Genomic DNA, 23,150 nt, shown 5'->3' with positions numbered 1-23,150 from the left:
ATATAATGAGCTTATATATGTATAGATATGCAAACCTCGGCTGAAGTTTCGCGGAAGCCGGGGATTTGTTTTTCCTGTACTGCACACACGCGCGCGCGGTGGATGTATATTTTAGGACGACTGTTGCGTCTTGGCAGGAGGCTTCGATGTATGTACTAAGGTTAGTGGATTTTTTTTTTATTGGATATACATAATAGTTGTGATAAAGAAAAGGTTCGAAAAAGACGTTACTAGTCCCCCCCGACTTTTTTCGTTCTTTGTCTTAGAAATTACGCCGAAGCAATATAACACCGTACCAGCTATCAATCAACGTCTTTATCGCCGGAACGATAAGTACCACACGTAACAGACATCATCTAAAAGAGTATTTTAGAGCCCGCGTATATAAAAAAAAGATCCGTCTATATACGCGTAGCGTATATCCCAATAAAGCGAATCGTTTGATAAAAGCGAAACGCGACCGTCTCTACTATACCTTTATATTTGAACTGCAACAACAGCGTAAAACGGCCGACTCGCGCAGTCTCTCTCTCTCTCTCTCTCTCTCATGTATTTCTCTGTCTGTCTGTCGTCGCCGAGGTCTATACAGTTTCTGTTCCCCTCCCGCCATAGGGCACGTACTTTGAATATTGAGTACAGTGCCTGCTGTTGTTGTGTTTCAAGTGTGCGTACACTTATATATCCTCTCTGACTCTCCCTCGTGCTTCTCTGCTCTCGTTGCCGCTCGTTTGTTGTCAACCGCTATATCTATAGCTAATATGTATATAGACGTATACAGGACTTTTTTTAGCGCGAAACGAAAAGAAGAGAGGAGAGGCTAAAACAGAAATCGTACAACTTGTATGGCCGTGATGGTATTAAGGGAAAGCGTATATATATATATATACATCTGTGCGCGTTTATTCCGGGCTCGAAAGGGTCCGAGGGAAAGGGCTATACACATTGCCGCAAGATGCATCAGTGAAGGAAACGAAAATCTGGAAACCAGACGTCGCGGGGATGTTTATGACACGGCTCATTTCCCGCAGAGAGCGGGTATGTGTCTCTGTGTGTGTGTGTGTGTGTCGGAGCCTCCTACGAGCTCCCCATATGACCGGGAGCTTATTTGTAAAATCTCTCAAGGTTTAACCGGCTATACTCTTGGCTTGTGCGTATGTATACCGTTTATACATAGGCTGCAACTATGCAAATGTGGACGCATATGAAAGTTGAAAATTTTGAAATTGCACGCGCGCCGCTAATGAAGAATGCTGTACGGGTAATTTTACGCTTCTGGAGTCCGGTATCGGTGAAGAATTGCGGTTTTTACAGAATTTTTTTTTTACCCTGGTGTATACATTTTTTTTATTCGATTTGGTGTTTGGGTATATTATAGTATATTGTGTACCAAGGGCGTAAAGTGGGCTTTTTTAGGCCGAGAGTGGATTTTGCGGTACGAGTCGCAGACGAGTACTGCAAAATCCACGAGGCCAAAAAGCCCACTTAGCCCTTGGTGCACACCATATTTTATGTAACGCGCGGACGTATTTTCGCGTTTTTTCGTACGTGTTAAGAGGGACTGATGTGACTATTTTTTGACACGGCAACCGTGCTCTTGTCTTGTTCAAACATTGTATAAAATAAATAAATAATGCAAATTTATCAAAATCAACTTTTTTTTTTAAATTACAAAAAAAAAATTTTGCGGGCAATAAAGGCCATTATTGCCCGCTAAAATAACTTTTTTGCCCGCCGGTCAAAAAAGAGTCACTTTAGTCCCTATTAATAGGTACGAAAAACGCGAAAATTGTTCGCGTGTTACATAAAAGATTTTAGAAATTTTGATGTAGGAAAAACTTTTATGGCATTATTACTTAATTTTTTGAGTTTACGATGATGAGGAAATTTGCTCTTTCAAACTTATTTTTAAGTAAAATGGGGTAGAGCAGGAATAAGATAAAAAATTATGTTACAGCCGATTTTATCATTCATATAATTAAGTATCAGATGAACGGTGGATGTAAGAATGAATATTATTGCCTCGACTGAATTTAAATTTTCCCACCCATTAGTATAGTTTCGATTATCGATTCTTACCTACCTTCAGTTACCTCTTTTTACGCCATACTTCACGTTTGTTACCAAATACGCAGATTACAGCAAGTAGAGAATCTGTCAAAAATGTATTTGTAAATAGAGAATGTGATTGATAAAGTATAAGTATTCAATTTTACTGTAGAAAAAACATGCATTTTAGAAATTTTTCTGCTTTTTAATGATATAGGTAACGTGCTATAAAGAATACAGCATCGCCTTTTGATGATACAGTTAAAACAGTAATCGTCATCGACTTCTAAAGTTCTCCATTTGATTTTTCTACATTTCACTTTAAAAAGCCTTTAAGATGAGGTAGGTGTTGTATGGGATACAATCTTCATCATTTTTACACTAACTTTATTATTTTATATGTACAATATTGCTTCAATAATAGTTATGAATTTGCCTTTCAGTTCGTCAGTTGAAGAAATTTTGGAAAATAGAATTAACGAATTGGAAAAAAAGATCTATGGGTTGGAAAAGAAACCTAATACTGAAGGTCCAATGCCAGAAAACAGCATTATTGAAAGTGTTGCACATGCAAATACTTTGATTTCTTCTGCGCTCTCTGGTCGAGAGAAGATCAATACTTTGGTTAAGAGGTGGCCAGAGTTAGAGAGCTATACAGAATCAGATTTTGAGCCTACGGATTTGCAAACTGAAGTGAAATTGGAATACATCTTGGCCGTGGAACCAGAAATCCGAGAGAATGCTCAGAGGTTAATTCAGTTAAAAGAACTATTGCCAGTATTAGAAAGTGATCGTTTTAAGAATTTGCCAGAATTGTCAGAAAAGCTACATGACCTATCATTGATGTACGTCGATCTTGGGGAAAAAGCGGAACAAGTGAATTCAGAAACAAGAAGTATGATCAATAGATATAACGATATTATTATGAATGTTTCTAAAACGTTGATTGCTTTGGAGACTGAAGTAAGCGAATTAGAAAGAAAGGCTGAGCCAAAAAAAGTAATGGATTAAATCATTTTTTATAATTTATAAGAATAAGAATATATTTAAACAATTTTATCTTAATTAAATGCTTTGACTTATAAGCAATTACATGTTTTATTACTTTTTAGCTTATTTCCTAGAATACTTGCACTCAAATTAATGACTAAACATATACAATATTTAATATTTTCAATATAATAATAACTATAACAATCTATGGTTTTATAACTAATGTATTATATACATTGATCTTAATAATATACCTCTCTCTGCTGTTCAAAATCTATGCAGAGGATACATTTTAGTCGATCCTTACTCGCTCTTAATCACATAGACTTATTTATACATAAACTTTTGGAATCTTAAGTACGTCCATTAAAAAATCAAGATAAGCTATGTATAAAACCGTCGAGTCAATTAATCTTTGCTCTATACATTATTTACATCATTTTGCCGAAGCATAAGTACGCGTGTCGATAGCGTGCCTTTAATTGTCTGTTCTTACACCATCTTGGACCAAAGTCCATCAAGATCTGCTTTTGATTTGTTCGATTGAGTTGATAACAAAATTTGTCGCTTTTGGCACTTGTGAATTATGATTATTTCGTCAACAACGAAATAAATAATAAAAACGTCTTAACAATACGAGCCATAGAAAATAATGGCTGATATTTTCTTGTTTTTTTTTTCTTTTTTGTGAACTTTGCCTTTTTCATCGTATCGTACAAAAAACAAATTAAAATTATTTAATATTATGCTTTTTAAAAATATTCTCCGCGTCGAATCAAGTGTTGGCTTGCAGCGCTGGCACGGAATTTCTCAACCAGGAAAGAGCTGGCGTCAAGCTTGAGAATATCGCAGGATGACCTCTTGAGCATCTGCTGTGGTGACTTAGTAGTCCTTGAATTTCCCATCTACCTGTTTCGCTGACACACATCAAAGGTGCACCTTCGTCGTTCTGAAAAAGAAATTCGTCTCGATTTATCTTCTGCGACTTTCAATTTCTGTTAAATCGTTAGAACATCAAAATTAATAATTACATAGCAAGGTCCTTTATCGTTATCGGTAAATCCGGCGCAGATGTTGTTTTTCGTGATAAAACCGGCGTAATGGCTGGTTGCGTTGCATTCCTCGGAGTCGTAAGTGGGCACAGGCAAAAATTTCAAGTACTGCTGTAAATCGACTTCTCCGTTCACGGGGAATCCCCATCCAGCCGTGACGCACAGCTGTCGTGGCTGAAAAATTGAAACATCAACGTTAACAATATTCCTCAAATTCATAACAATTCAATCATAGCAATTCACAATTTACCTGGAACGACTGATTAGGAAGACAAACTGCGCTGACGTTCCTCGAGAAGGTCAGCGGCTCTGCTAGTTCAACGAGTGCGATATCGTTGTTGTAGAGGAATTGATTGTACTTGACTTGCGGGTAAGGTACGATATTCTTGACTGTGTATGGTTTGAGGAGATTTCCACCTACGAAAAGTTGCCATCCGCTGCTCTGTCTGAACCTGGTCACAAAAATGTTCGTTTTAAAACTCGAAACCAAAAAATATTCAAATTCGCGCCAATCATCACTTACCTATGAACGCACGAGTAACTCGCTAAAGCGTGCATAGGGCTGAGGACACTCGCTGTGCAAGCAGCCCCGTGCTTGGGTTCCTTTAGAAGCGCAACGCTGGACCATTGACCTACGCTAGCGGGTGTTCCTCCCACTAGTCGAGCCGTAGGGCCGACGCTTTCGTGAGATCCGCAGGAAAATTCCTGACAAGATACCTCGACGATTTTTTTCGACTTGCAAGCGCTTATCTTCTCCAAATTGATGACCAACGAGGAATTGGGACTCGCGTTCGGAGTTAGTTGAAGCAGGTTCTGATTCGATCCCTGTTCGACGAATTGCGTCACTTCGGATGAAGCGAATCCTAGAGTTCGGCAGTATTGATCGCTGAACTCGTCCGTCCAGCCGTCGGAGCAAACGAATCTGTCGTCGCCGCTTGATTGTCTGGAGAGTAAAATTTAATTAATTTCTCATTTTTGTTTTTTATAAAATGAAATATTAACATCGATTTGCGTACGAACCTTATCTTCACTAAACCACTTCGCGTGGCGAATTCATTCTCTTTGTTTTCTTTGTCAACCTCAGTACTGCTGGTTGTATTTTTACTGAATCCACTCAGACAGTTCCACTCGTCCGATCTATCCGGGCAGTGTTCGACTCCGTCGCACAATTGATCGGCGGGAATACATCCTCCAGTATCGCATTTGAATTGATCGATGGCGCATTCGCACAACTTCTCATCTTCTCCGTTCACGCATTCGGATACGCCGTTGCAGCGCCACGTTTGAGGTATGCACCACTTTTCAATCGGACAGAGGTACTCGTCGTTGTCACAGCTTTCAGAGCACGAATATTCGTCGACGTGATTCTCACAGTCGGGACGACCGTCGCACCGCCACAGAATTGGAATACACCTTCCTGCGAAAGAATAGCGAATATTTGAGTTATACTGCTTTTGTTTTTTTGCATTAATAATAAGATCTTGAGGACTTACCATTAGGGCACTGCAACTCGTCGAAGATGCACTTCCACTGGGAGCATTCTTTCTCGTCGCTACCATCATCGCAATCGACTATGCCGTTGCAGACAAGGTGTCGTTTGAGACACTGACCACTGGCGCACTGGAAGTTTCCTGGACAGCCCTTTTGTTCGCAATCGACCTCGTCTGATCCATCGGAACAGTCGTTTTCCGAATCGCATTTGGCGGACAGATTGACGCAGTAAGCTCCGTCTCTGGAGGTTCCGTTGACGCATTGGAATTGACCACTTTTACACTTGGAGAAGAAAACTGGAGGCGTTTCGTCTTGCGAAGTTAGAATCGCTACTGGGATGCCCAATATTTCCGGCTGAACTTCGTCTTTTTTCTCGGGCTCTTTCGTGGTTTCGTCAGTCTTAGTCGCGTTAGCTGCACTTTCCGTGGAAGAAACCTCAACCGCTGGTGAGGAGGCAGTAGTAACTTCGGAAACGTTTTGCGTATTCTCTGTATTTATAGTGGACTCTAGCATGTCCGTAGTAGCGAGTCGATTGTTGAAAGTTAACAGGATGGTTGGTTCGGTGAAATGGTAATCATCTTCGAGATCTTCCGAGACGGGAATGATGTTCGGGTACGAACTCGAGCTGGTACTTGATTCGGTGTTGTTTGGTTTATTAATTATTTTTATATCAGCATCGAATGTGTGTGCCACTTCGTCGGATTTTGTGTTCGTTTCAGACTCTGATACTCCAGAAGTGAGTTTTGGAATATTGTCGTCCTCTACAGTCCTACTACTTTTTGTGGGTGCATTGTTCGCAAGCTCGCTTGATGCTTCCAGATTCAATTCCTTTTCTTTTTTAATTTTCATCTGTTGATCGTCAGATGGCTTTTTGAATTCTTCTCTTTCTTCCAAAGGAACAACGCGTAGTTGTTCTTCAGTCAGTTCTTCATATTCTTGTGGTGTCATTGATTTTTCAGTAGTAGTTGTGACCTGGAATACGTATTCGAACGATTGTGGTGTAGTATCGTCCGCAATGGATTCCGATACTGGTTTGATATCCTCCATAGTATCGCTCTTCTCCAATAGGACATTGTAATTCATCGTTGTTTTGTCAGGAATTTCTTCGCCTAGATTAATACTCGTCGTTACAGATTCTGATGTACCAGATGCGTGTAACTTATCCTCATCTTTTTCATCGGCATCCTCGGTTGGCTCATCAATACGCTTGCCGATTGTATAATCAGCTGTAGTTTCTGCGTGCTCTTGCTTGTTAGCATCCGTGGTTTGCAGTTCTTCTGGCAATATTGGGATTTGCTCGGTGGTCTTTGCCTCCACGGGTGACAATTTGGATAAGGTAGTTGTCAACATGATTTCTTTATCAGGTTCTTGAGACGTTGCTTGCGCTTCTAATTTTTCCACAGTTTCAGTCGTAGACATGTCATTTTGAATTTCAATCGGTAAAATAGGTACCTGAGACGTCATATTGGGATCATCGGTATGTTTGTCAAGTGCGCTTTCAGTTGTCGACGGTTTTACAGATTCAATATTTTTCATTTCTTTGTAAACCTTTTGAATCTTCTTTTCGTCTTTCTTCACGTCCTGCGAGGATTCTATATCGTTTTGACCATATCCTTTGGGAACGAGCTCGTCTGTTATATCGTTGTATTGATCTTCGGGATTTTCTTTACTCAGCGAATTCTCTGCCTCTTTATTTTTGTCATCCGGTACATCGTTGAGCGAATCAGAAGCGGCAGTTTCTGTTACGTTAGCTTCAACACTAGAGCTTTCTACATCTTTTACATTTGATTCAATTGGGTTAGGATTATCTTGTTCATCTTTGTCAAGACGAGGAGCCTTTTTAACGAATCCTTGATCTATATTTAAGGGGGTCTCCGTCGATGTATGTTTATTTCTACTTATCTCAGTAGTTTCAATCATTTGTAATATTTCTTTGTCTTCGTCAAGTCCTATGACAGTCGCTGGTTCGCTTGTCGATGTTGTGGAGACTTCCACATTACTTATCGATGCTGCATCTGTAACTTTTTTCGTATCAAGAGTTTCGTTATGCGGTTCACTACTTGGTTCGGAGGGTACTTCAGTCTTATTTTCATCAGGAACTTGATTGTCCGTAGTTTCATCGTGTTTTGCTGCCGATGAAGATTCTGATTCGCTATTGGGTTCATCTGCAAGTTCTTCCGAGATCTTCGGTGGCTCTGCAGAGGAGGCCGACGGTTCAGCCGTTGGTTCAGATGTTGAAACTGATAAGTTTACAAATTCAGTGGATGACTCTGGTTGAATAGTAGGTTCAGCAACTGGTTCTGGTTCAGCAGAGGGCTCAGACACACTCTTAGGCTCTGCCGAGGTTTCCGGTTCAGCTGCAGATTCTGAGCTTCGTTCTTTTTCGCTTTGAGGCTCTGCCGAAGGTTCTGGCTCACTTGCCGGTTCAGTGACTGGTTCCGGTTCACTCTTGGGTTCAGACAATGGTTCACTGGAATCCTTTACAGCCGATTCGCTCTTCGACTCAGCAGAAGATTTCTCCCCACTTACAGTTTCAATAACTGGTTCTGGTTCACTTTTCGGCTCGGGAGTAGATTCCAGAGATGGTTCTGGCTCACTCTTTGGCTCAGATATTGGCTCCGAATCGCTTGTTGGTTCGGCAACAGTTTCGGGTTCTTGTTTTGGTTCAGCGACTGGTTCTATATTCGATTCCGGGTCACTGATTGGGTTCAATTCGCTTTTTGGCTCGGCAGAAGGTTGGGAGTCACTCATTGGTTGATCAGCTGGTTCAACCTCGCTTTTGGAATCTGCAGAAGGACTCGGCTCTGATGTGGGCTCTGCTGCTGGTTCTTGCTCACTCTTTGGCTCAGATTCTGACTCTGCTTCACTTTTACTTTCTACTATTGATTCGAAATCGCTCATAGGCTTCAATTTGTTTTTGTGTTCTTCAGTTAAGCCAGGCTCGCTACTTGGCTCCATCTCGGACTCGGGTTTGCTCGTTGGTTCTGCAGTTGGCTCTGGCTCACTTGCGGGATCAGCAGTTGGTTCTGGTTCGCTTTTAGGCTCTGCAGATGGTTCTGGCTGACTTGCGGGCTTAGCAGCTGGTTCTGGTTCGCTTTTAGGCTCTGCACTTGGTTCAGGCTCACTTTTTGGCTCAGCAGTAGGCTCTGATTCGCTTGATGGTTCCGCCAGACTCTTTGGCTCAGCATGTGGTTTTAGATCGCTTGTCGGCTCTGTAGAAGGTTCTGGCTCAGACGCAGGCTCCGGTTTTGCCGCTGATTCTGGCTCACTTTTTGGCTCTGCCGTAGACTCCGGTAGGATTGTTGGTTCTGCAGCTGGCTCAGCAGCGGGCTCGCTCTTAGGCTCTGCCGATGGTTCGCTTGCTGGTTCGGGCTCACTTTTTGGCTCGGCAGCAGGCTCGGAATCGCTAGTTGGTTCCGAAGCTGGTTCCGGCTCACTTTTCGGTTCGGCCACAGGTTCCAAAGCTGGTTCGGGCTCGCTCTTTGGTTCCGCAGATGGTTCCGGTTCACTCTTGGGCTCGGATACAGGCTCCGAATCACTTGCTGGTTCGGCAGATGGTTCCGGTTCACTCTTGGGCTCGGATACAGGCTCCGAATCACTTGCTGGTTCGGCAGATGGTTCCGGTTCACTTTTGGGCTCGGATACAGGCTCCGAATCACTTGCTGGTTCGGCAGATGGTTCCGGTTCACTTTTGGGCTCGGATACAGGCTCCGAATCACTTGCTGGTTCGGCAGATGGTTCCGGTTCACTTTTAGGCTCAGCGGTTGGCTCTGAAGCGCTCGTTACATCTGCAGATGGTTCGGGTTCGCTTTTGGGTTCAGCAGCATGTTCAGGTTCACTTTTAGGTTCTGCTGCTGGCTCTGGTTCGCTCTTAGGTTCCACCGATGGTTCTGGTTCCGATGATGGTTCGGGTTCGCTTTTAGGCTCCGCTGCTGGCTCTGGCTCGCTCTTGGGTTCAGAGGATGGTTCGGGTTTGCTTTCAGGTTCCGCTACTGGCTCTGGTTCGCTCTTAGGTTCTGCCGACGGATCGACCTCGCCCTCAGTTTTGCTCTTGGATTCATCGTGTTCATGGTGAAGACCATGATATGGATCTTGCCAATGGTGATCATCCGTATGATACACATCATCGTGTATTCTACTTCTTCCTTGTACGTCTTCCGTCATAGTTTCTTCGAAATTGATGTTGCTCAATTCCATACCTTCAACGCACTGTTTACCACTTTTATCCAAGATCTTTCCTTCCGGACACGAACACACGAAAATCGCTTCAACGTAATCGTAAACACAGCTATCACTACACCCCATGCTTCCAGACTGACATTGATCGACGAGCGAATCGAAAGCTAATCTGTTCACGTGATATTTGCTAACCGAATTGCCATTCAGTCGGAATTTGTGTTCAAGATACTCTTGAGTGTCTAGCGGTTTATCGAAAACAGGTTGGCTCACGCGGAATTTAACTTCACCATCTTTGGAAATGGAATAAACTTTAACTAGCGGCATGCCTTCGTCTAAGCGTAACATGTTAACTAAACTACTTTCTATGTCCCTGGCGACATCTCTGTATACTCTCGACTTCGGATCATTCATCGCCTCATTCCATTCTAAGTCATCTAATTTAATAACACCATCCAATGCTTTAGGAACAAGTTTATATAGTGTTTCATCCGTTGTTTGCCATGGCGGGAAAGTAGACGTTGCAGGTGGCGGACTCGGCGGAGGATTTTTAATGTACTCCTGACTTCCTGCAGTTTGCACGTCATTGAGTTGTCGAGAACTGGTTTTGTCTCCGTTCAGCAGTGGCTGCGTAGCTTCTTGTGTTAATATAACACCAGCTGAAATTACATATCTCGGCGTTAGCAGCCATCATTGACAAAAATGATATTCCGACGTAACATGTGACGTAAAAACTTACTTCCAGCTAATATGGCAATAATAGCAATGACTGCTACTATCAGTAAACCACATCCCCAGCACAGTACCCTTCTCCAGTACGAACCCGTGGACCGCTTGTCCTTTGTGACGTAGAGTTTCTCTCCTCTGAAAAGAGAAAAGTGAGGGTTAATTATCATCGCCTCGGACGAATTCAGGTTCAAAACGCCATGTAGTCTAAAGCAATTTATACAGCTGTGCAGTGTCCCTCGTGTCAGCCGCTAGTTGCATATTAAAAGCTCCCTCAGTTTTGTTAAACCGACAATGTTTTAAAAACCTGACAAACCAAGAGTGCTTCATATTATTTCCTATATTTATGGTGATATAGTGTTAAATTACATATTTCATGCCATCTGTATCGACAGCCTTCTCCATATGAAGTGATTGTGGGTTTGAATGAGACCTAGTACGACTAATATCTAGATTTGTCTGACTAGATGTTTTTGCTAATCAAGGTACTGCCTAAGATGGAACTCGACCTATATGTCGCTAAAGAAATGCCCCGAGAGAATATCGTATGAAGCGAGCGTTAGTGTGAATAATCCTGGACCACAGCGTCAATTCGGGGCTTCGCTTTGAATATTGGGCGAAAGCATTCCGTGGTTCTGGGAAGTACCTGAGGGCAGTCAGCCAGTGGGAATAGTCGACTAGTCCGGCGGCCGGGTCTCTCAGGCTGAGTCCCTCACGGCCAACACCCGGACCCAAGTCAAATCGGACTCCAGCCACGGTGGTTTCGACTTCTGTGTCAGGGCTTCTGCTGATTTTCGGGTCGTAACAACCAGTAAAAAATACCTCTGAGTTTTTTCAAAAAAATTTTGTAAAAAAATAACATCCTAAGCCTTATTTGCATACGTTTTCCCATGTGACGGACTGTGGCAAATCATTAGATACACACATACACACACGTGAAATGAAAGAGTGAACAAAGCGAATCGATCCCGAACGACGCAAAAATGCAGATTTGCAAACAGAAGAACGGGTGATTAAACAGCACATCGACGCACGCACTTATTACCGAGTTAGGTGTATTAATTAACAATCGCATACCTGATGCATTTTCTGCGCTCGTTGACCGGTACGAAGTACTCCTCGTAAGGGTCGGCCGGTACTTCGAGGGCCTCGTGATTCTTGGTCTGCAGGTTGTTCTTACCGGCGTAGGGCTTCATCGATACCAGCTCGAGATTAACGGCCTCGATCTGCTCCTTCTTATCGGTGACGTCTGAAACATTGGAAAACCCCTATGAACGATCTCCCGGAGAAATCAGCCAATTATCAGTTCACGACCTTGATCGAATCGGGCGATTAAGGTCACGTAAAACAAACTCACCATTGTTGCTCACACTGGTGACGCTCGTATTGAGAAAGCTGACGTCGTTATTATTCCCGTTGCCGTTAACGCCGTTCTGCTTGGGCTTCCCAGGCGTCTGGCCATTATCCTCCGGCAGTTCGATCCTCGTCTCGTTCTTGCCGTTCTCCAGGAGGCTCGTCTCGTTCTTACCGGTCTCGGAGTCGGACTGGTGATTGCTGTGACCGGCACTGGCCGTCGACGTGGAGTTGTTGCAGGAGGTCGTGTCCTCGTCGTTGCTGAAGGCCGGGTTGTCCGTACCACCGCCCCCGTCGTCCGACATTCTTGCTCGAGTTTACTCTCTCTCTCTCTCTCTCTCTCTCTTTCTCACGTTGCTGCAGCAGTAGCCGATTTCACGCGCTCAGTCATGCGGTGGTAGTGTCGATCTGTAAGTGAGAAATACGCGTTATTACAGCTGTGTACTATATTAAAACCGATTCGCGCTACATTATAAACGGGGCAAAATTCATGGAGGCTGAAAAGGACGCGCGGTTCTCGCGCGTGACGTCATCGCAGAAGAAGCTCGAGGGAGATCCTTCTTGGTCTTTCTCAGAGAAGCCTCTTTCTCTTTCTCTCTCTCTGGGCTGCATAGCCACGCACACGCCTGCATATTACGCCGGACGAAGCGGCAGCTCGGAGAGAAGATCGTTTTCGTTTTTTAAAGCCTCTCGGCATCTCTCGGATTCTCTCTCTGCCCCCGCTGCTGTTGCCCTTCGCGACTCGCGATGCTTCTTTTTCTCCGGTGCGCTTTTTCTTCTCTTTTTCTACTCTCTCTCTCTCTCTCTCTCTCTCTCTCTCTCTCTCTCTCTCTCTCTCTCTCTCTCTCGTCGGCGATCCTTCTTCGCGACTCTGAGAGGAGGAGGAGGAGGAGGAGCCGCGTATACGTGCAGGGTATTATATAGGATGTATGAAAGCGAAGATGCCCAACTCTCCGGGCTATAGAGATATGCATAAACGCGTGGGTCATTACACCGTGCGATGCATCGATGATGAAAATCGCGCTCGTTTTTTTCTTCTCGAGTATACAAGCGGCAATAGATCATTTTGGAGATTCGCGGAGGCAGCTCTCTTGGAAGCCGTAAAAATCGCGCGGCCCCCGATAAAAGCCTGAATTTGACGACTCTCCTGCGCAGAAACGCGTGTGCGAGTGTGGACACACACACCCAGAGGGCAAACGACCAGCAGCAGCGGTGGTGCTGTGTTGGCGTGTAAACATCGTCGGGCAGACCTATACGAAACGAAAAGTGGTTGACCCTGAGAACCAGCCTCTCTCTCTCTCTCTCTTACAAAGGACTGAATCACCGCGCGAGAGACGAAGGGTTCGCTCTTTTCGCTTCGGCTGTAACCATACACACGCTCTCGCGGCTGCAGTTATACGCGCAGATTTCCCTCGAATATATATAACTGACGTAATTCGCGCGCGGCTCTTCCTTATTAGCGCTGATTCAGCTGTCCGTTCAGGATGTGCTACGGTGAAAAAATTAGAGGAATGTATATATACCTGTATAGATAAAGAAGAGGGAGTTATTTCGGATTGTTTTACTCGCCGCGTAACTCCTAGGAGGATTTGCAAGTTCGACGACCAGTAAAGCTCGCTGTTTATCGTCGGCTGAAACACCGAGCGCGCAATTAGTCGGATAAATTGTAAATCATCGCCCGGTAATTTACATCATTGTTCTCTACCAGCAGTATGTGGATTGTTATACACGAACGGTATGGAGAGTTACGAGCAGACGTTCCTTTAAACACTGCTATTTCGCGGCCTTGGAAGAGCGGCGACTTTTATTATCGAGAAGAAAAAAGGCTCTTGGAAATTTTACACGAAAAAACTATATTAATCCACTTGCGACTAAATAATGGGATTACGCCAGTATACTCGTCGCGGAAACTTAATGTAATTAATTAACTTGGGAAACTCCGCCGAGTTTGTCAATAACCTGCGCGACTCGAGAGAGAATAGGCTTAACGGGAGCGTCATCCTCCCGGAGATAGATTGAGATCGATCGTCATTGATTAATCGATGCGGGAAAGTAATTCGACTTGGCAAAATAACTTTCGCTCATTGTGCAGCGACTAATTGAGTTTTTTCTGTTCGAAGGGGTCAGTACCAGCTATTTTTTTCTCTGATTTACGACGCCGATCGTATCTTCCCCGTGGAGCATCCTCCTTTCACCGAGAGCCACAGTGAAATCCCATTGTGTGATTAACAGCGCCTTTTTTTTCCTTTGATTAATCGCACCGCTATTAAATGCCTATATCCGAATTCGTCGTATTAAACGCGACTTTCTCGCCTGGAGTATCGGGAAAACGTAAAATTGGATTTATGCAAATGCGTATTTTTAGATTATCCACGCGCACGTACGTGTCTTTACGTAACCTCGAGCGAATAACCGGCTCTCACCGTGTCAAAGTCCGAACGGAAGTATCAAGGTTGTTCGCCATGTGAGTTGAATTCGAAATTTTACAAGAAAAAGCTCCAAACTAATAATCGATTCGCGTAACGACCAAAAAGGTTCGACGCTCGCTCGCTCGGCTACAGTATAAACTTTCTGTCATTTCGCTCTCGGAAGAGAGAGAGAGAGAAACGAGATCCGATTTCGATCCGGTCTGACGAGTTTCGGTAAAAGTGCAGCAAAGCAGTAAAGAAAGCTCCATTTCGATACCGCTTCCTCCTACGGCTGGTATCAGCAGCGGCTGCTGGAATTCTCTCTCCCCTGAACGAAAGGTAAACAAGCGCGACATTGCATTTTCCGCGTTTGTATGAAACTCCTCTGTTTTTCTTCTATCTGTCCATACGTATGAGCCGTAAATTTTATTTACGATCCGGGAAACTCGATATTACGCGTCGAGCTTTCCTCTCTGCAATCGAGTTACGCCTCTCTACATTCTTATTACATAAAAAAAAAAACAAAAGAAAAATCGCGCGGGTCTCGTCAAAACCGACTTTTTCCACTGATCGCAACGTAAACTCAGAAACAAAGTGCCTTGCACTAGCGGCGCAAAATGCCATTTGCCGACGTCGCCTCTCTTGGATGACCTTTGCCGCGCGCATCTTCGTCGGTGTATACATAGGTATACAACACCGCGTGTTGGAGTCGAGAGAGGCTGTGTGTGTGTGTGTGTATTACCTAAGAAACATACTTTACTTTCTACATTCCGTACGGAACAATGCGAGTACGCCCACGCAATAGGCTGCAGTCGAGCGTGACCGCGCGAGTATGGACGAGGAGAATTTTGCAGCGATTATTAGCTGTTTTTTTTTTTTTAAATATCGAAAATTTCACACAGATACCCAAAGTAGATCGTCATCTCCGATACCACCACCTGTGTATAAAAAAAACCTCGTGTCTGACATTGAAGGCAGTTCGCTATGTTCACTTCTCTCCATCCTTCGCTTAATTCTCCTTTCATATACAATAAAGAGCCGATAAAGTGAGAGGATCGAGGACACGCGATAGGGCACACGATCCTCTCTCAACGCCATCAGCCATTCACTTCTCCATAGCACAACACACGTACTCTGCGACGATGACCCGCCGATGCACAGATGCCGCATCTCGATTAGAAAGCTCCCCTCGCACGCAGGAAAACTCGGCAGACACTTTTCCGCGTTGAAATTGCCATCTACACGGCTGAACAAAAAGCTATAATGTTTTCTAAAAAGAAAGTGTTATAAAAGCTCTCTCGAGGCGGCGGCAATTATTTAATGAAGCGTGTAAAGCGTTTTCTATTAACTTAGTTTACAAGTGCTAGTCATTATTAACAGCTGTGCAGTGCACAACATCGCCGTGATTGATAACCTTCCGCGGAGATAATACACTAATTTTCGCGATGTTTATTATTACTTTATACGTTGGGCGCGACGTCTTGCGAAATATCCCCGGCCTTGCATCTATACGTACACCTCTACTTTTTTTTTTTTCTCGCGACCGAGCGCTAATCAGTTCACGTCTGTCATTTCTCCAACTTTGCAGGGAAAAATATTTCGCGACGCCGTGCTGATTGACGATTTCACTTCGCGCGTCTTTTTACTCCATAATAACTGTACATATTCGAGCGCGTATGGGTGACAGTCGCGAGAGACGTTTGTTTGCACTTTTACAGAGCAGCATCTCATACACGCGAGATTGGAAAAGCCGATATTCATAACGAGTGATCGAGATATAATTTTGCATATTAACATAACGGATTAATTCAACTTCCGATAAAAGCCGCAGCTAATATACCAGATTTCTAATACCCAATTAATATTCAGCGCGATTAATGGCCCGCGATTAAAATTCAATTAAATCCCACTTACGGAAGCTTGAAAAAACCGAAAGTCAACGACACTATATAACGTTTTAAAGAAACAGCTCTTCCCGCACACTCCGCTGCGCCGGACCCTTATTGCTATTCCCTCCGTCTCGCGTCTCTCGAATTAATTAAGTCGGGGGCGCGACTTATCGACCGACGCATCGCACGTGACTCGAAGCGCGACGAGGTTGTATATTTTTTTCTTCGCGAAAACTAAAAGTAGTATGTATCTATACGAGGGAGACGAGTTTGTGGAAAGGTATCAGCTTTCGAAAGCAGATATACATGGCTGACGGCTGCAAAATGCCGGATCGGCCGCTTCATAGAAAGTGTATGGCCATATGGATAGACGGAGGCGACAGCCTTGCCTCGAGCCGATACTTATATAAGTGCATATCTTTCTCCTACAGGCGACTTTTACGATTCGGAGTCGTAGGAGGTGAGGCTTAATCGCGTAGAATGTTTTCTGCGATTGGCTTTGTTTGAATTATTTTATCGTCGATTTTTCGCTCCTTCTGGCGATGGTTAGCGGCTCAGATCAAATAGCGAATCTTAAAGTGGCCGTTCGTTGACACAAGATCTCGCGCTCGACTTTCTCCTTCGAAAAAATCGAACTCAAAAGCTACCTCCGAGCAGCCGTTACCCAATGGATAGGCTGCGAAAAAAAACCTGATTTATCATGGAAACATATACACGCACGGTCGGCTTTTGCAATAGTGAAATTTCGTCGATTTCAAGATGTGACCATACCGATATCGGAATTTTCTCTCCGGCACAGCCATGAATTTATACGGTTTTGAGGACTTTTCAGAAGAAACGCGAGTCGAGGCCTTGATTAGACACAGATCTTGATTTCAATGACTCTTCACCTTCGTTCTCCGCGTGTAATAGGGACCTTGCGATCTTTCAAAAAATCCCCTTTCAAAATACAATCGTCGAGCTGTCGAGTCACTTTTCCATCAAACACACACGGCGCCGCCAATACGACTCCATCAATTTCCATCGATTTCGAGCCAGCGGACAAACAATTTTTTATACTCTTCAATGAATCAATCCTTCTCGTATAGCCCACAATTAACCAATATAATCCGGGAACGTCATTCCGCGTAATAATTCCTCGCGCTGCAGAAGAAATCGGTTAACCTTCCCGGAATCGGCGTAGACGGTCGGGCCTATTAGCCGCTGTGGGTCCGCTGGAGATGGAGAAAGAAAACGTTTCGATTTCGTTCGAGACGATCCTATATTATACTATACTTTTGGCGGACGGGGTCGTCCGGTTTCAGTCTCTCGGAGCTTTGTTTTCGCTTTTCGCGCCGACTCGCTCGACTGGCCCCGCCGGTGTATAAATAAAGTGGTTAAACGCGAAAATCGGTAAACATCCTTAACGATCGCTCATTGCGTAATGTAGTCTATAATCGGCTTCGATCTAAGATGCTCCCGATTAGCTATATATATATAAAACACATTACACATGTAACCGCACGTCCGAAACGATCCATTCTTCCGCGAATGGAAGCGCAAAAAGCCGACCTTGAGCGTCTCCTTCTATGCATACACACACGTATCGAATTCAATCCAAGATATATGTATATAAATCTCGCGAATATCCTTCGCGATTTTCAACCGCAGGAATTACGCATCACAAAAGCGCTGCTCCGCGGATTAATTCGTTCTCTCGCATTAGTCCCGGCCACTTTATTACACTGAGGACGTGAGGCGGATTAACGCCTCGAGTTTTGTTTTTTTTTCCTATATGGATCCTTTCGCTCGCGCGCGGCCGAAAAACCAGTTACGCGCCTAACTGTTACGACACAGTGCTCGGCGCGCGCGGAAATAACGAGAGCTATATATTGTTACATATACATATCAAAGGTCGTAAATCGTTTTTTCTCTTATCGGAGGAACGATGTTAATTTTTCAACTTCTACTGTCGGCGCATACTCTTCTCTCTTTTGAGAGGATGACGTGTATGTGTGTGTGTGTGTGTGTGTAGAGAGAAGAATGAGATTTACGAAAGGAATCGGATTATACGGTTTTTATTGTTGCGCTGCGGCGCCAGCGCCGCGTGTCTCGAATTGTGAAATTAACAGCTGCTTTTGTGCATTACGCGCTCGACTTGTCGTGTACATTGTGTCTGCGGGATGGAATTATATTCGTTGCATAAAATGGTGCAATAATTGCGGCTTATTCCACTTCCCTAGGGCCGCGCTATGGCAAAAATGTGAATTTTTCTAATTCAATCGTGCTTTTTAGTTTAATATTACGAGCTATACTTATCCCTCTCGCCTCTAGCATATTAGAGTATAGAGCTTGTGCTCTAGCGCGCGGCGGCTAACGCAAAAAGATAGAGCGGAACAGCTGCGCGCACGTGTACGGCGTCAACCGAAAACTATGCAGAGGCGTGGCGGCGCAGCCGGAATGCTGAAAGCGCCGTGAGTTGTATTAGAGGCGGCACGTGACACAGAGGCTCTGTATACGTGTATTTAGTATACATATAGTATATACATGCGAGCGACTGGACGAACAGAGGAAGCCGAGAGTTTAGAACGTCTGTGATAATGGATAATACGCTTTGATTTTTCGGTTGCGCAATGCGCTCTCCTTCTGGAATTTCGATACTTGATTTATCGATCGAGATGGTAAAACATACGTGAACTAGCAGAAAAATCGTCAACTTTACAATTTTACACGAGGGCCATGTGCATTTCGTCAAACTTTCCATTTTCGCGTTACGCAAACAATGTATACACAGCCGAATTCGAACAAAAAAAAAAAAAAAAAAAAAAATAGAAACTCGAAAGAAAAATAAATCTCTCTAAATGCTCCATCTTGACGCCGTGGACATTTCACAATAAGAGGATATATATGACTATACCGCTGCACTTGTGCATTTCGGGCCTCGTTTCAACGAGCTACTTTCGAATCCGAAGGTCCAAAATGAAAACCTGCAGAAAAGCCATAAGACGCCGTGTATAATCGGACATCGACGCTGTATACACATGTATACATGCATAAGTGAAAGTGTCGCGCGTATACGCTTAGAAAATCCGCGTCAATGCCTCGCTGTATCACAATCAGCACAGCAGCAGCGCCGCGTCCTCATGTATACACATATGCACATTCCAAGCGAATATCATTCCAGAGACGATTTTTCTCCGAGTCGAGGCCGGAGGAAACGATGAACTATACGTACTGCACCTATGCGTGTGTTGAATACTCGAGAATAACGCGCGGATGATTGCGCGCGCTCGTCGGAGTCAACGCTCTCGTAAATGTGTCTATATCCTTTTTTTTTTCTTTTCTTCTGTGTTGTTGTTATCATAGATTCTAAGAGAATCGATCTGCGAGTTTTTCTCGCCTTAATCACGTACATATAACCGCATCTCCTTTTTACGCGCGATGGATAACGCGTAGGCGGCGCTTTTAGTCCAGCTTCTACATTGCGCAACGTCTGCAACACTCGAGACACCAGCTTATAACCGCTATCAGGGCTGATGCGTGTGAAACCACTCGATCGTATACATATATATTTAGCAAAAGCGACGATCGGCCGACTTTTGCCGGAGCTTTTCTCGGTGGTCCCTTCGAAATTTCATCCGGGCGCACCGGTGAAAGTATATTCGCGAGTTTATGTGTATAACTTTCGCCTCGTATGTAGCAAGGGCCGATTTTTACGGATATGCAGCGCGTGTGTGTGTGTGTAGGTACCTGTCGCTTGAATTTTCGATTTTTGTTTTCGATCGGAGCGTCCAAGTGAGCGGTAAAAGTTTTATACGCTGAATTCAGCGACGCGACGACTTTTACTTTTTCTCGGATGTGTGTGGGATCTCCCCTCGATATATATAGTTATAAAATGCTCGATATATCTCAAGGCTGTGCGCTGGTGTGGCTTGTAAGCGCATATCTTAGCGCTGAGGTAATGATTTGTTTTTTTATTGAAAAAATAAAAAAATCGAAAAAGCTGCATTATTACACGGAGAGTGAGAAACTGTGTCGCGTATAAATCAGCCTATTATTCTCTCCTCGGATTTAGCATAAAAAACTACACACGAAGCCCATCTCTCTCTCTCTCTCAGCTCTAATGAATCGTCCTATAAAATCCTTCGGCGACACCTCCGAATCCTTGACCACAATACACTCCAAAATCCATCACGACCCATACAAAAAACAACGAAAAATCCCTGCACATACAGCGAAACGGCATTAGAAAGCATAATGGAAAAAAGGAACGCACATCATCGCTTCCGGTGCAGCAGCGATATTTGTTCCCGCAGCAGCAGCGCAATAAAAGGGCCGACGAGCTCCAAAGGTGCACGAACGCGTGGCCTCGACTCGTTGTGTGTATATATATATATATATATATATATATATATATATATATATATATATATATATATATATATATATATATATATATATACCTGTATAGGCGCGCAGGGCGTCAAGTGTGCCACTGGAATCCCATTGTTTTAAAACGAGTTCCCTCGAACTTATTACCGCGAAAATGATATATGTATGTGTAACGTATGGATATAGGTGACGCGTCGTCGTAAATTTTCGAGGGTTTATGGATGTGTAACTTGTGTAAAGCTCCTCGGGTTGTGATCGAGGAGAAATCGGGAATTTCAAAACTGTATATATATACACGCATTTATATATTATTATATAGTCCCTTACGCGGTGCTGATGGCGACCGGTCTCGCGGCCGTAAAAGAGCCCCGCACGCGCGAGGCTGTTTACCCGCATCTGCGTCTGTATACCTATATATACAGACGAGAAAAGAGAGAGAGAGAGAGAGAGAGAGAGAGAGAGGAGTGTAATGTCTATACCCCTGGCGTAGAGCCATTGTTCGGCGTATACACACTATACACCGCGAGGGCGACGTTCGCGGAAAGAGCTTTTCCTCTCTCTCTCTCTCTCTCTCTCTCTCTCTCGCTTTTTCGAGCGATTTTCTCTCGTGTCTTTTCTCCGACATTCGTATGCGAGAGCCTCGTTACGCAATGTGAAAGAGAGAGAGAGAGTAAATACGAGGATAAGAAGAGCCGGTTGTGCAAGGATGATAATTATTCAACGCGTTTTTTCGTTGTAAAATCGAAATCGAAGCCGATAACGAGTTGCCGATTCTCGATTCTCCGTATTGTGCTGCGCATTTGTGCACCGGTGAATGAGAGATAACGGCCCGTAGACACTGGCCTCTCGACACAATGCCTGTGCATAGGTATATCGGTTCTCTATGCTATCACATCGCAGTTATATATATATAGGTATAGGCTCGTATAATGACGTTCGGCGCGAAAAAGTTGATGAAGCCTCGTGTAATCATCTACTCTACGTAACTCCTGTACATGCCCCAATTGAAATCACCTAAAAACACGTCACATCGCAAATACAGCGAATATACATAAAACTCCGTCAGCCCATTAAACGCTCTCGAGAGCAGCTCTCCATATAAGCGCATAGCCGCCTGCAGCAGCCGTATGGAATTTTGATCGAAAGCGAGTGAGAGGAAAGCTGTATAGCAACACGATCACGACTGGCTGCTGCTGCTGCTGAGCTTTCGCCGCTACGTCGAGCCGACGAGACACATCGCGAAAATCGAGTTTCTTCGGAGATCACATGCATGTATGCGCTGACCTGTTTCACCGAGACGATCAAGGTTAAGAAACGATATCCGGGCCTTTCTTTCGCTCATTTTTTTTTCTTTTTTTTTTTTGTTCGTTTATGCATGTGTATTGGGACAGGTGGCAATTCAGCGCGTTGAGAGAAAGGAAAATTGCAGAAGAGAGTTTGGCAACTGTAACGGCGGCTCTGGTGACACGTGGGAAATGGAAACGGCTTTACGCGCATTGTTATCGTTGTTTTTTGCTGTAACGATTCGTCAGGGATAATTAATTAAGAGGAATATCTCCAAGAGAGTGAAAAGTCAGCGGAGAGATTATTCTCTTTTGCGTTATCGCGACAAAAGAAGAAATGTCGAAAACTGCAGTGTTTCCCGTTTCGATCGTCGGTTGACAAACATCACGGGCATTCAAATCACCGCGAGGCTATTATTTTCCACTCGATATTGGCCAACTATAGTCTCCGATGCGCGCGTTCCGAATCGTTAATTCCACGCAATACACTAACTGTATATAGGCTATATATTTATAAGGTAAAATTGAAAAAGTGCCTCGTCGACCATTACGAAATTCGGCTTACCTAATCCCGCGTATTAACACGTAAATTATCGGTGAAACCACGAGCGAGGTGTATAAACGTCGCGTTATTTATACCCGTGTCTCCCTCACCGAAGAGGCGAGTTCACCCCCGACAACAGGGCGTACAGAGACGAAGAAACGGAAGCGACGACGCTTCCCATAACGGCCGGCCGATTTCGCGGCACTTACCTCTCAACTTATTGGGATTCACTGATCGGCTTCGTCCATATCCTCCGATGCGAATCTCTCTCTCTCTCTCTCTTATTCAGCCTTAAGAATTGCGGGGGAGAATCTCAATGTCCGCAGCGCGCACTGAATGCCAATAACTATATATGTATTATAAAGTCACTTGTCTTCTCATCCCCCACAACAGTGAAATCACTCGTATAGAACAATAATATCGGCGATTAAGGACGTGTATGCTAGTTAAAAAGCGCAGTTGTGCTTCCTCCCTCCGATGCTCGCGCGATACGTTTGGGCCCTCGAGTCGGCGTAGACTCGCGCGCGCGCGTCGTCGCCAGCCGGGCAAAGGACCCGCCGGGGCCTTAGCGCATGCGCGCGGCGCCTCTACTCTCCCCCTTATACTGTGTATAGTAGGTGTATGTGTATACCGGCTACCCGTTTCCCCTTCTCTCTCTCTCTCTCTCTCTCTCTCTCTCTCTCTCTCTCTCTCTCTCTCTCTCTCTCTCTCCAACAGCTATATATATATATATATATATATATATATATATATATATATACACACACACTAAACTCGTGTGTATAATGCGAGACCTGTTGCCAGCGGCTCACCTGCGA

At 44.2% G+C, this 23,150-nt stretch overlaps 2 protein-coding genes across 10 annotated transcripts; one reads left to right on the top strand and one right to left on the bottom strand.

Annotated features, from left to right (window-relative positions):
* Positions 1 to 72: 72 nt before the first annotated feature.
* Dctn3 (dynactin subunit 3) lies at positions 73 to 3,451 on the top strand. 6 transcript variants are annotated; one of them, XM_032598777.1, is made up of 3 exons: positions 73 to 160; positions 2,264 to 2,388; positions 2,490 to 3,451. In XM_032598777.1, the coding sequence occupies exons 2-3, from the start codon at positions 2,384 to 2,386 to the stop codon at positions 3,055 to 3,057; spliced, it is 573 nt and encodes a 190-aa protein (XP_032454668.1). In that variant the 5' UTR covers positions 73 to 160; positions 2,264 to 2,383; the 3' UTR covers positions 3,058 to 3,451. The 6 variants fall into 6 exon arrangements, with proteins under 6 accessions (XP_032454668.1, XP_008214524.1, XP_031786088.1 ...); XM_008216302.4 differs by lacking the exon at positions 73 to 160 and adding an exon at positions 2,090 to 2,162; XM_031930228.2 differs by lacking the exon at positions 73 to 160 and adding an exon at positions 2,090 to 2,193.
* Positions 3,062 to 22,857, bottom strand: LOC100123288 (protein piccolo). 4 transcript variants are annotated; one of them, XM_016989785.2, is made up of 12 exons: positions 22,542 to 22,857; positions 11,842 to 12,245; positions 11,562 to 11,733; positions 11,131 to 11,271; positions 10,498 to 10,622; positions 9,332 to 10,417; positions 5,585 to 9,271; positions 5,112 to 5,508; positions 4,615 to 5,034; positions 4,342 to 4,543; positions 4,071 to 4,265; positions 3,062 to 3,988 (listed from the first exon to the last, which is right to left on the bottom strand). In XM_016989785.2, the coding sequence occupies exons 2-12, from the start codon at positions 12,140 to 12,142 to the stop codon at positions 3,815 to 3,817; spliced, it is 6,900 nt and encodes a 2,299-aa protein (XP_016845274.1). In that variant the 5' UTR covers positions 12,143 to 12,245; positions 22,542 to 22,857; the 3' UTR covers positions 3,062 to 3,814. The 4 variants fall into 4 exon arrangements, with proteins under 4 accessions (XP_016845274.1, XP_008214864.1, XP_016845273.1 ...); XM_008216642.3 differs by having other exon boundaries at positions 5,585 to 10,417; XM_016989784.2 differs by having other exon boundaries at positions 5,585 to 10,417; positions 11,131 to 11,268.
* Between the last annotated feature and the right edge of the window lie 293 nt (positions 22,858 to 23,150).

This window comes from Nasonia vitripennis, chromosome 4 (genome assembly GCF_009193385.2).
Source record: "Nasonia vitripennis strain AsymCx chromosome 4, Nvit_psr_1.1, whole genome shotgun sequence".
Classification (NCBI taxonomy): domain Eukaryota; kingdom Metazoa; phylum Arthropoda; class Insecta; order Hymenoptera; family Pteromalidae; genus Nasonia; species Nasonia vitripennis.
Note: the sequence above shows the minus strand (reverse complement) of the source record. Positions and strands in the feature narration are given on the sequence as shown.

What these genes read in the sequence shown, in the direction of transcription:
- LOC100123288 (XM_008216642.3), bottom strand. Translation starts at nt 12,142, where the DNA reads ATGTCGGACGACGGGGGCGGTGGTACGGACAACCCGGCCTTCAGCAAC. An exon ending in AGTGGTTTAGTGAAGATAAG is followed by an intron (nt 5,035 to 5,111) that starts GTTCGTACGCAA and finishes TTTACTCTCCAG; the next exon opens with ACAATCAAGCGGCGACGACA. An exon ending in ACGATAAAGGACCTTGCTAT is followed by an intron (nt 3,989 to 4,070) that starts GTAATTATTAAT and finishes TTTCTTTTTCAG; the next exon opens with AACGACGAAGGTGCACCTTT.